The sequence below is a fragment of the Notamacropus eugenii genome, chromosome 3, assembly GCF_028372415.1.
Source record: "Notamacropus eugenii isolate mMacEug1 chromosome 3, mMacEug1.pri_v2, whole genome shotgun sequence".
Classification (NCBI taxonomy): Eukaryota; Metazoa; Chordata; class Mammalia; order Diprotodontia; family Macropodidae; genus Notamacropus; species Notamacropus eugenii.
Genome location: NC_092874.1, coordinates 410190311 through 410204002, shown reverse-complemented (window position 1 = coordinate 410204002; position 13692 = coordinate 410190311). Strand labels below are relative to the sequence as shown.

Genomic DNA, 13692 nt, shown 5'->3' with positions numbered 1-13692 from the left:
TCCTAGATCTTGCTCACTTCACCCTGCATCAGCTCCTAGAGATCTTCCAAGTTCTCTCTGAAACTGTCCATTTTGTCATTTCCTACAGTGCAATAATATAACATTACATTCACACATCATAATTCGTTCTGCTATTCCACAGTTATCTAAGTGTTAATCTAAGTAATGTTCTTAGATTTTAGTTCTTTGTTTTGTTTTGTATCCACTTCAATGCTCACTTCAGAATCAGGAGGTTTATTTTGCTTGTTACTGTTAACCTCAACTCTGCCTACTTCTCTGTTTCCTAGGTCCCTGGGTTTTTTGAGGTTTAGAGTGCTAGATCTTCAAGAATCTTTTCTGGCATCTCAAACAGGGTTAGGAACCTCAGAGCTCCTGGGTTTGGATTGTTCTGGTCAAAGTACTGAGACCTGCTCTTGTTCCTTGGGGTTACCAAGGTTCCTACCCTGAGATTTTCTGGGGAATCCTCCTCTCCTGCTACTTCTAGACACAGAATCCTGCTGGCTATACAAGTCTTTGGTCTCTAGGGCTCTTTGCTTTCCTATAGCATATGGTTGACTTATGTGCTGTGGGGCGAAAGGGGTCATTTATTTTAGTTTCTCATTGGGATTTCTTGACTATGATTCAGTCTAGTAAGAATTTCAGGGTTTTACTGGAATAAGTGGGGGGAGAGGAAAGATAGCAGCTTTCTTCCCAACCAGGTGGTCATTCTGGTAGCCTCAGGTATAAATCATAGCAAAATGAGTATAGCAGGTGAGAACTGGCCTCTTCTCTCTAGCCCCTCCCACTCCCAATTCACTTTCTCTTTTGGAGTGGGAAATTAGCAACATAGGATGAACAGCCACAGATGTGTTAAAATCCGCATCGGAGATCTCACTGAATTATCTTTCTGCTCAACCTCACCCTGCTTTCAACTTCCATATTACTATTGAGGCGCTCTTCATGCTTCTAAGAATTCACATTTGCAACTGTAATGTCATCTTCAACTTTTCACTGTCTCTCATTCTCCATATCTGATCTGTTGCCAAATCTCATTTTCTTACCTCAACAATATTTCTTCCTATATCAGTAAGCACCCCAACATACACCCAACATACAGGGGGGCCTGCTATCACAGATTCTTAGATCTGCATTCATAAAAGGAAAGCAATTTTCAAGGGATTAGCAATCACTTTAATCAAGTATATATATCATTCCTTTAACCAAGCACATATATTATTCAGTTAGTTCAGGGGAGTTAGCACCCTGAATTTCAAAGAAAATACAGAGAAATCAAAAGATCAACAGACATGGCTTCTTCTGCCTGAATTCAATAGACAACTGAACCCCAACTGCCTGACCATAGTTACCAGAGAGGGAAGCATGACATCTGGGTTCTCAAAGCTGGGAGGCTCCTTAGCAGCTTCTGGCCTAACAAACACTTCCAATCATTAAGCCCCAAAGTAATCAACAGACATGGCTTCCTTTTCCTGACCAGACAGGTATAGCTGTCTGATCATAATTACCAGAGAGAGAAGGACTACATCTGGATTCTCAAAGCCAGGGGCTCCTTAGCAGCTTTCCAGAATTCTCATGTAGCACCCAAACCTTCTTGCAAAAACTAAGCCCCAAAATAAAACCTTACCTTCAGAGTATTTATACCTTTTTCAGATCCAGAGGGCATCCCAACCCTTGAGAACCAGTGCCTCATTAACAAAAGGTGATGGATCTTCCTACAAATCTTCCCTAATCAAATTCCCCCTAATGGGCAGGCCCATTAATGGATGGGGAAGATCTTTAATCACATTAACAATACAAATACGTATATTGTTTATAGTTAAATAAACTCTTGTTGCTACACTTTACTCCTAGCAAAGATTCTTGTTTGATAAAGGCAAGATTCAATCAGATACTTGATTCTACTAAAACAAAAATAGCAAATATCCTATTTTAATTGCCATTACACTTCCATGTGTTCCCATCTCTCTATTCACACAGCCATCACAACACCTATTGCTAGAATTATTGCAGAGTCCTCCTATCTGATCTTCTTGCCTTGAGTGTCTCTCTACTCCTATCTGTCTTGGATATAGCTACCAAAATGATCATCCTAAAGTGAAGTGCTGATAATGTTACCCTCTTACTCAATAAACTTGAGTCTCTATCATCTCAAGGATCAAATATTATTTTATTTTGATCTCATCCTTTTAATTTTTTGTGTAAATTGTATAATGTACCTACTTGGTATAGTAGCACATATACATAATTGAAAAAGAACTAAATATACACTTATTGGGAATACGTGATCAAAAACTATCTAATGATATAGTAGATGACAAAAAAAATTGGTTTTAATTTTAAAGGGATGGCTGTTTCCCTCTGAGGACCAACCAGCTGTCTGATAATCACATGCTTTTAGTCTTAGAAAGAGGAGCCTTGAGAATAGTTGAATCTCTGAATCAGGAAGTTTTGGGTTCAAAACTTGATTCTGACACTTTCTAGCTGTGTATCACAGTATGTTAGATTTAGAGCTGGAAGAGAGCTTCCTTAGAAGATCTTACAAAGAGGACAGTTTCCTTCCTTTATAGACGAGAGGGGAAGTGAGTTCCCTTGCCAAAATACTGTGGAAAATCTTATAGAGGCATGCAAAAATGTGACCTCCTTGAATATTTTGTAATGTCATTTATTACTCAAAGTTCTCATGGCTGTTATTGTGTCATGGTTAAAATGAAAGCCTTGTTTTATTTTGGAAGTTTCTTTAGTAGTAAAAGAATTAAATTCTTTTAATAAATTTAGTAAAAATTAATGTGAATAATTTACATATTACATAAATATCACATATTATGTTATGCTATATGCTGTATTATATAAAACAATACATAAATGAAAGCTTTATTTAATAAGTTATTTTCAAGATTGGGAAAAATTTTAATATAGAGTTGAATGGTATTATGGAATTTTGCTACTTACCTGCATTGCTGGGTAATGTATTACACAAAATACAGCTACTGGGCTTTGGAAAACCTTGTCAACTCTTAATATACGAGACTGTGAATATTCATTCAACAAACATTTATGGAATGCCTACTGTATGTAAGACCCTTTCAGGGGTTTGTGATACAAAGATAATTTCAGTAAAACAAACTCAACATTTAGTAAGTGTCTGATATGAGCAAAGAAGATAATGTCTGCCCTCCAGGAGCTTATAGTCTACTTATGTAATTAACAAAGATGTAGGAAACCAAACTCAAAATTACACACATGCTCACACACACTCACTTGCCTCTTGGCAGTCCAGAATACAAAGTGTATTGTCAATGTGTTCTCAAATAAAAATGATCTCTGATAGTTCTGTTTAACCTAAAGTTATTATTTTAATCTGAAAAGCAAAAGCTATTTTTCCTTGGTAAGTTTGCATGAAGAGGAAATACAATGCACTTCACTGGTTTATCCTAATTTTCCTTTATTTTTGGCTGATTTTCTTGCCCCAGGAAGAAATGGCTGATTCTATTCTAATGTTGAATGAGCTAATAAATATCTCCAAGCAGGTAATTCTCAATGTAATTCATTTCAAGGTACAGTTTTCTTCTTAATTGCATAATTTTAAAGGTTCCTGTTCAGGTCAATAAGTATTCATAAGGAATAAACCATACTAAGTACTATACAATATAAATTAGAGTAGAAAATTTATCTACTTTTATGGGGGTTCCCTAGTAACTCTTAGCTGCATTCTAACTTTAAAATCTTGTGGTTCTGTAATCTCATGATATTGTAATTTCTAAAATAACTGGTGAGAAGTCTTATTCAGTAGAAAATAAATTCAAAACCTAGAGAAGAAATGGATTTAAAATATGTGTATAGGGTGAGACATTAAGAATTCTACTAGACACAATCAAGTATAATCAGAAGAGTGTTGCATTTGGGGTCAGAGGAAAAGAATTTGAGACCTGACTTCCATACGTATTACCTGCAGGGCAACTGGTAGGTGGTTTAACATCTTTGGACTTGAATTTCCTCATCTGTAAAAATTTAGTGAGTTGACCTTAAGGATTCTAAATCATTTTAGTTTGGACCTCTTTGGTAGTCTGCTGTAGTCTTATGGCTCCATTTCAGAATAATGCTTTCCAATGAATAAAATAGTTAGGATTATCAGGAAACCAACTGTACTGAAATACAGTTATCAAAATGTTTTTCTTATTAAAAGAAGGTAATTGAACTCAAATTAAGAAACCCTGAACTCTTTTACATCCTTCCTAGCTGTTAATACTATAATCTTGTGTGATATCTCTACACTGACTTATTTTGGTATAAATATTACTCCTTAGTTTTTATTAACAGGAGAAGTACAGTTGCATTTTTATCTTTGAAGTGCTATTATCCATTTAGAGATTCCAGTAGTTTATCTAAGGAGATGAACATGACTCTTATTTTAAGTCAATTTCTTCCATGTCAAAGCTCATTTTAAAATTAATCTTCTAATTCTTGAGATATGATTTTGAGATTATATTTAAAGATAATTTGCATGACAATGGCAAACAGTCTTATGACAAAGTTTACAAAATGCTTTAAGTGCATTTTTCTTTTAATATAGTAAGTTATATGAAAGTCAGACTTGTGGGAAACTCAATCTTCAGACCATAGCCCTATGACCAAAAATTAGAGAAAATTAGCCTGAAGCACTTGAATTTAGTGGTCAGAGAGACTTTTCACTAAAAGTAGGTTATGTTCTCACTCAGAGCCTTTGGGACTCTTCCTTAACATTCATTTGCTAACAGTTTTGATTATCCTATTTCCCAGACTTCAGAAGATTAGAAATTAAACCATTACAGCTGGGAGCTGTGGCCTGGGAATGTCATTTCGCGATGCAATGACAATTAGAAGAATGGATGGTGTGAAATCCTGATGGGGAAGAGATAGAAAAATTCAAAAATAGATATAGAAGTATATTGTGTAGTGTAGGAAGGAGGGGAGGATGTTCCCAACTATGATTCCATATCATCAAGAAAAAGTGAAGATGTTTTATTGTTTAGTTTCTTTAAGAAGGGAGGGAAGGAGGAAGAAAGGAAGTGAGTACATTTTGGAAAAATTACCAATCAAAGCAGATAAAATTATGATGAAAAATTTTGGTGTTTAAACATGATTAAACTTCAGTCATCTAGAAATTGCTGTTATGTAGACTAAGTCCCCAAAGAGCCTAGAGAAATGAAAGATTAGAAGTCCTTCAAGATCGGGGCCCAAATCTTAACTACTTTTATTTCTAGCACTTTTATTTGTAGCGCTGACACCATTCTTTGAATGTAATAGGTATTTACCAAATGCTTGTCTAATGAAGGAATGAATGTGGCCAGACTCTCTTAGCTGACATGACAAGAAAGAGAATAATCTTCTTTACTAGCTGTAGGCTTTTGAAAGTATTTTCTGATGTAAAATGTTCAGATGTAGTTTGTGATAGGACCACCTTTTGCTTACGGCTTAGAATCTTCTGATGGGTATGAATTAGGAGTTTAATCCTTGAGACCATTATAGAGCTCCATTTATGTTGAACAAAAATAACTATCAAAAGCTAGAACCTCAATCAATTCCTTATATTAATTAGAGGAAAAAACACAATGATACATTTAGGATAGAAGAACATTTTATGTTTTAGAGATTATTTAGTCCAACCCTTTCCTGTTATAGATAAGGAAATCAAGTTCCAGAGAAGCTATGTGCCCAAAATCACACACCTCCTAAATGTCAGTGTCAAGGATAGAGCTCATATTTTCTGTTGTAATTTTTCATTTCACTAGTGTGTATTTCCTAATGATGATGTGGGAGATGATAAAAATGATCATTTAGAGGGTGACATGAAGTGTGCTATTCAATTCTCTTTTTCATTTCATGAAGGTAACATTTGATAGTGCAGTTCTGATAATTAAATATATCAGAAAATTAATTGATCACAACTTATCTGGCCAATTTATGATGAATAAGGAGCTGATGTCCAAGCTGGTCTTTCTTGCATCAAGGGTAATGGAGGTGAAAGAAAAGGAAAAATCCAGGAATGCAAATCATTTCAGAGAAGTAGGCATTAAAAACATTATACACTTGCTACTGGTAAGTCATTTGTTTCCTTGTAGAAAAAAAAATTCATTGATTCTCCGTTCTAGGTTTATTTCTTTTTCAGAGAACAGATAGGACTGATTTCTGATGTCTTTTCCTTCATTATTATGGGTAATGATTTGATGTGCAAGAAGTCATACCATAAATAAATTTATAATAGTTCTCAATATGTTAAATTTTTCTCAGTGAATATTAGATTATTTGCATCTTTCTATTTCTTCATGTTTGCATATCTATGTGTATGTGGTTCACTATAGATTATCTAGAATTATAATGTTTTAGAGCGGTTAGGGAATTTAGAGGTCAGCTAGTCTGATCTCATTTTATAAAATAAGAAGCTGAGTTTTCAAGAGACAAAATGATTTTCCCAGGGTTCTATGTCTATTAAATGCCAGAGCTGGCATTTGAACCCTGGTCCCCTGCCTCCCAGTGCATGAGCCTTTCCCTAATGCCATTATTTCTCAGGTTTAAATTCTTAAAGGATTTTCTGATATATGATGTAAAGGTACCTCTGAAGAATGACTACTTCCTACAAAACAAGTGTGATGAATTATTTCTGTAATGTTTCAGCAATGCCATATACCCTAAGGATACTGAGCACCTGGATTGGACTAGAATGAATCTATGTTTTCATTAATTTAAGAAAACTCCCACTGCCAATGCAGTTTGGCAACTATTCTGCAATTTGGAGTCTTAAAGAATGGTCTACAGTATTGAGAGCTTAAGGGGAGTGCCCAGGGTCACACAGACAATATGTGACAGAGGCAGGATGTCAAAATAATGAAATGTGGCATTCATTGTTTTTGCAAGACAATTCTAGAATGGTATTATTTTCTGCTGCAGTGGCCCTAGGACCATGTCTCAGTAACGTCATTGAGTGTTCCATGTCATATGTCATTTTGACCTGGTTAATGTTCACCATTAACTGGATGATAATATTTCTAATTATTCCTTTTCTATTGACCCAATCAAAAAAAGATAGCTGCTGTATTCATTAGAATATGTTAATGCAACTTAATGAAGTCATTTGTGTCCAGAGTTGTAACTAGGTTGAGGGTAAATGGAACTTTTCCCAAAGTGCTGACATTTAAAGTGACATGCTTCTTTCTCAGTGGTCCTTTGACTTTCTGTCCCCAAGACTCATGCTCCTCTGCTGGCCCTATGCCATGATCCCTATATCCTTAGCATGAAGATCTCTGCTTCCTGACATAGACCACTAGTCTTAATAGCAGTAGATCTGATGGCCTACTACTGTATCTATTATATTTTTCCAACAGCTAAAGAAGACAATCATAATAGAATTTTCTCTTCACAACTTGCCCAACCTCCACATCTATATAACCTGTCCTCCTGTAGTTGAAGGATTGGAATCACTTGCTCTACTGAAAAGAGGAAGACCATGCTTTCTCAGGGACAAGTCACCCTTCTCCCTCCTTGAGTGTACTTGAACACAAGTGACTCACACAGAAATTGTCTGTGACATAGTACTGTGTGCTGGAGGTGGGATCCTTAGAGCCTTCAATATTCAAGATGAGTTCTTTCCTCTTAGTGGTCTTGAGGTCCTTCCTTGAAGTCTCCTATGCACTTCCTCCCATGCATTATTCCTATATTTTCCTATTTTAGTTAATTCTCTTTTGGTGTTCTAAAAGCCTTAATGAGAACAGACATTGTCGTTGAATAAATGAATCATTAGTTTGAGAGTAAAAGTATCAGTAAAGGCATAATATGCTAAATTGCTTGTTGACAGTAGCCATGGTGGATCATTCTCTCATGAAACAAATTAAGACATCAAGATTTGATGCTGACCACAAGGCAAGGAAACCAAACAAATATGAGTCCATCAACTGTTTAGCATTTTTTTCTCCTCTATCTTCTCATTCAGTAGACAGGTTTCCCACAATTATTTTCATTGCAACTAAACTATACATCTCCCTTTCTCTGTCCTCTTCTCTTTTACCTTCTCTGCCTTCTTCCCCTTCCCTCTTTTCTCCTTTCTTTCTTTTCCTTTCTCCATCCTTCCCTTCCCTTCCCTCCCTTCCCTACTGTTCTCCTTCACTCCTCTTTTCCTCTTCCTCCTCCTTGACTCCTCCCTTCCTTTAGTTCTCCCCCAATCATCTCTCTCTTTCCTCACCCTTCTATCCTCCCTTCTCACTCTCTCTTTCTTCCCCTTGAGTAAATATAATTTGCTTAAATGAAAATCTGGTGGTGGGATGAAAGTGAGAATAATTTCTATAGTCTTTTCAGTTATCTCTTCTTATTTGTGTTGTATTTTTTTATTCTCAGATTACATTTCAAACTGCATTTTCAGAAACTTCTAAGAAAAATGCAGTTTGGGGAACAGAGTCCTGTGACTTGCTAAAGGTCTTCTGCATTGTCTTAGGGTCATGAGAGATCCATAATTCTGCATTCTTCAGGGATAGATGACTTGTCCCAGATGATGAGTTAAGACTTTTTGACATGCCTTTGTGCTTTGTTTCAGAACTATGTCTTTTCAAGTAAAGAACTTCAATTTAATATTAGCACTGGACAGCTGGAATTCCAGACCAGTTTACATTTCACTTTTCACAGCTCTGTTGAACGTGTTGGCTCTGTTGAGGTCCAGTTACCAGATACCCTTGATGAGCACTTCTCTGGTAGCATGGGATTGCACAGCCAGTGCTACATCAGTCAGCTAATATACTTCAAGGAACATCCATATTTGGAGCAGAGACTTCCTGTTGAGGTAGTGCATGATAATTATCACTTCATATTCTAAGATCCTATTTATGAATGATCACCAATGGCAATGGAATCCCATGACTATGTATCAATGGTAAAAAGACATAGAAGAACACTTCTGATTGGCAAGTTCCTGCCAAGAGCTTCCTTTTGAGGAAGGATTGGTCCTGATTCCCTGTTCTTTTATACTTACTCCCAGTCCTCCTGTTTTTCAGTTCTGTTTTATATATGTTGTCTTCCTCCATTAGCAGCTTGAGGTAGGGACTGTCTTATTCTTTTTTTTTTTTTTTGGCAGTTGTATTCCCATTGTTTAGCATAGTGTCTGTCACAAAGAGGTTATTTAATAAATACTTTACAACCTAACTGAACAATAAAAGACTTAACTATGGCCTTATATTTTGTAATTAAGATGGAATGTGTTGTTTTCTAAGATCCATGGGGCTGTGGTTGCCCTGAGCCTCTATAACTGCACTAGTAAAAGGAAGATCAACATACAAAGACTGGAGAGTCCACTGGGAGTAGTGTTTGAGAACAGCAGTGCTCAGGTAAGGAGAGCTTTTCTGAACCACATACCTTCCTTTCAGGTTGCAGCACAGTACTTTTGTTTAAAGTACCACTTGTACTTTCAAAGAAAAATGTTAGCTGGATTTTTATTTCTTTTTGTATTGACAGGATGATGGGCAAAATAAGACAATATTTTCATTATATCGTGACAAAGTGAACTTCCATTATTTCTCTGGGTTTCCTGAGGCCTCCCAAGAATCCCTACAGATAGTAGTGGAATTTTCTAAAATCAACATAAGAACTTTCCCTGTAATGCTGCTTGTCAGGTGGGTCTCAGATTTACAATGTAGATAATTTCCAATAATAGCTGACATTTATATAGCTCTTTAAGGTTTGCAAAAGACATTAAAATTTTTCTTATTTGATGCTCCCAACATCCATTTGAAGTAGATTTTATTAGTTTCATATTACAGACGATAAGAAAGCTGAAGTTGAGAAAGCCCAAGTGACTTGTTCAGGATTGTACAACTAGTGTTTGAGGCAGAGCTTGAACTCAAGTCTTCCTGATGCCCATGTACAGCTCCATCCACTGAACTACCCAGCTGTCTCTTCTCTGTAGGATCTATTCCCTTATTGTCTAGCCTTTTTTTTTTTTTTTAACAGTTAGTATGGATAATTTAGAAAGCAAAAGACAAATGTGTTGAAAATCTGAAGTGTTCCTAGCAGGGTCACAGCAATGTTTTCTTTCCATTCAGACTTTCTTGCAGTGAAATGGTTTCTATTGGAACATAACAACTTGTAAGGTAACCTAGCAGGAGTAGAATCACCATTGCTTTGTCATTTTTTCCTAGGTTCTCTGAAAAACCTACTGTGTCTACTTTTAATATGAAACAGATTTGCTCCTGGGATGAACATGTTGTTCAGATTTATATACCTGCTGTTTCCCTGAAAGGTCAGTGAAAGGTACTTATGATTTAGAATTTTAGTCTCATTTATATAGCACGGGAAGTGTCATTCCTAGAATAATGTGTTGACTGTTCCTCAGGGAGCATTAATGTAAAAAACCTGCAAAAAGTTGCCTTTAAAATGTGTATTTTATTTTAAATTGAATAGAGTTGTAAAAATATAATATGATAGAGAAGAATCCCAGGATAGCATGATATTAACACATAAGAATGATTAATAGGCTGTCCAATTGATAGAATACAGAATACATGGTATATACTCAACAAATATTTGAATGAATGATTGATTGTAGTTGCCTTTTAAATGGTCTTCCTATCTGCAGGTTCTCCTCTTCCAATTCATCCTGCACACTACTGACAAATTAATCATCCTAAAACACTGCTCTCATCATATCACCCCTTTGTTGAAAATACTCAATGACTCCCTGTTGCTTAGAGTATACAGTTCAGTTGCCAGGAATATTTCTATAATATGAACCAAATTTACTTTTCCATATATCCTGTCACCTGTTCTATCCAATCTGGTCTCCTTATTGCTCCCCAGAAAATGCTCATTCTGCTTTCCCCTAGGTTGTGCTCCCTAACTTAAAAGTCCATATATTTCCTCTATGCCTATCCAAATCCTACTCATCCTTTATGTTCTAGATCAAGCCCCATTTCTTCCATTTGATGCTGCCTACTTCTCTGAAAATCCTGCAACTACTATTATTTATACTACTGGTCTCCAAATTGGGCACCATGGCCGCACCCAAGGGGTGTGTAATAAATTAGTTGGAGGGTAGTGGGAAGACGAGTCAGTCACATCTCCTTCCCCACATGCAGGCTCATTTCCAACACAACAAAACCACCCCTTCACCAATTAGAGTTCATCATTCTATCCACCCCCTTCTTACATTGGCTTCTCATGGCTACCTTTGACTCCTCAAAGTAGTTATAACATAACCTAGACCCAGACACACATTGCAGCTCAGCAAGCAGAAGTAGCCCTCCACCCCACTCCCCAGCATCTTCCCATTGCCTCCTAGGTTATTGGCTTCTGGAAGCACCACTCAGTGAGCCAGCTGTCTGCTCTAGGGCAGTGGCATGTGACTAAGACTACCCCCTCCACACAAATTTTTCATTTTCTCTGTGAGAAATAATTAGCAGACATGGCTGGGGTGTACTGTAAATCGCATTAAAGTATCTTTTTCCCAAAGCCACACATCTTCTAGACTTTGAACATTTTTTGTTTCCTTTACACTATGAGTTCTTTGATAGCTTGTTTTGTTTTTTCAAAACAAACAAAAAGCTCCAGCTTTTAGTACCGTGCCTGGCACATAATAGATGATTAATAAATTCTTGTTGATTTGATTTGACTTCATGAGGGACGTCACCATCTTCCTAGTCTCCTAGGTCCTCAGCTCCTCCTTAATCTTGACTCAACTAAAATTGTTTTCTTCAAAGTTAGCAATGATTTCTTAAGTGCCAGATCTGCCAGAAGGATCTTTCTCACTTTTTGATCTTTTCTTAGCATCTCACACTGGTAACCATTCTCTCCCCCTGGATATTTATTCCTTCTTCTTTGTATTCTTAAAACAATATATTAATGTGACACCTATAAAAACTTGGATATCCTCATATTTTGAAAAATTGGAAACAGAATTTTTTAACCTGTGTAAAAACCTTTGAAATGAAGACTCTGTGGGTTTTGAATCCATTTGGTAGAAATTAAAACATGAAATACCTTTCAATTAGTTTGCAAGAACAAGTAATTAAAATCAAGGAAGAGGGATGTTTACCAGTCTAATTTCAGAAAATATCTTTGCATAATTTTTGGGTGGAAATGAAAAGTTAATATCTTCTTTTCTTAGACAGTCAGTGATTGTCATTGGATCTACCATTTGGGTCTACATGTCCTTATGAAGTATCTTTTTCAGTTTGTATAACAATTAAAACCAAGGATCAAAATATCGCCTCATTATCTCATCCTTTGTAATTTCTATTTTTGTGGAAGTCTTGCAGTTTGTGCAGTCATAGTAGAGCAATACATGTGTACATTTTATTTTTTTTATTTTATTTTTTTATTTTTTTTTTATTTTTATTTTTTATTATTTTTTTTTATTTAGCTTTTAACATTCATTTTCACAAAATTTTGGGTTACAAATTTTCTCCCCTTTTCTCCCCTCCCCCCCCAAACGCCAAGCATTCTAATTGCCCCTATGACCAATCTGCTCTCTCTTCTATCATCCCTCTCTGCCCTTGTCTCTGTCTTCTCTTTTGTCCTGTAGGGCCAGATAGCTTTCTATACCCCTTTACCTGTATTTCTTATTTCCTAGTGGTAAGAACATTACAGTTGATCCTAACACTTTGAGTTCCCACTTCTTTAGCTCCCTCCCTCTCCACCCCTTCCCTTTGGAAGGCAAGCAATTCAATATAGGCCAAATCTGTGTAGTTTTGCAAATGACTTCCATAATAGTTGTGTTGTATAGGACTAACTATATTTCCCTCCATCCTATCCTGTCCCGCATTACTTCTATTCTCTTTTGATCCTATCCCTCCCCATGAGTGTTGACCTCAAATTGCACTCTCCTCCCCATGCCCTCCCTTCTATCATCCCCCCCCACTCTGCTTATCCCCTTATCCTCCACTTTCCTGTGTTGTAAGATAGGTTTTCATACCAAAATGAGTAGGCATTTTATTCTTTCCTTTAGTGGAATGTGATGAGAGTAGACTTCATGTTTTTCTCTCACCTCCCCTCTTTATCCCTCCACTAATGAGTCTTTTGCTTGCCTCTTTTATGAGAGATAATTTGCCCCATTCAATTCTCCCTTTCTCCTCCCAATATCTTTCTCTCTCACTGCTTGATTTCATTTTTTTTAAGATATGATCCCATCCTCTTCAATTCACTCTGTGCACTATGTCTCTATGTGTGTGTGCGTGTGTGCATGTGTGTGTGTGTAATCCCACCCAGTACCCAGATACTGAAATGTTTCAAGAGTTACAAATATTGTCTTTCCATGTAGGAATGTAAACAGTTCAACTTTAGTAAGTCCTTTATGACTTCTCTTTGCTGTTCACTTTTTCATGGTTCTCTTCATTCTTGTGTTTGGAAGTCAAATTGTCTTTTCAGCTCTGGTCTTTTCATCAAGAATGCTTGAAAATCCTCTATTTCATTGAAAGACCAATTTTTCCCCTGAAGTATTATACTCAGTTTTGCTGGGTAGGTGATTCTTGGTTTTAGTCCTAGTTCCTTTGACTTCTGGAATATCCTATTCCATGCCCTTCGATCCCTTAATGTAGAAGCTGCTAGATCTTGTGTTATCCTGATTGTATTTCCACAATACTTGAATTGTTTCTTTCTAGCTGCTTGCAATATTTTCTCTTTCACCTGGGAGTTCTGGAATTTGGCCACAATGTTCCTAGGAGTTTCTCTTTTTGGATCTCTTTC

General features: G+C 36.5%; 1 protein-coding gene across 1 annotated transcript in view; it reads left to right on the top strand.

Moving 5' to 3' along the window:
• PKD1L1 (polycystin 1 like 1, transient receptor potential channel interacting) overlaps positions 1–13692 on the top strand; it is a 144255-nt gene that overhangs the window by 58428 nt on the left and 72135 nt on the right. The window contains exons 22-27 of the mRNA XM_072598120.1: positions 3468–3524; positions 5863–6072; positions 8558–8800; positions 9228–9341; positions 9469–9626; positions 10152–10252. Coding sequence (XP_072454221.1) covers positions 3468–3524; positions 5863–6072; positions 8558–8800; positions 9228–9341; positions 9469–9626; positions 10152–10252 — 883 coding nt within the window. The remainder of the gene's footprint in view (positions 1–3467; positions 3525–5862; positions 6073–8557; positions 8801–9227; positions 9342–9468; positions 9627–10151; positions 10253–13692) is intronic.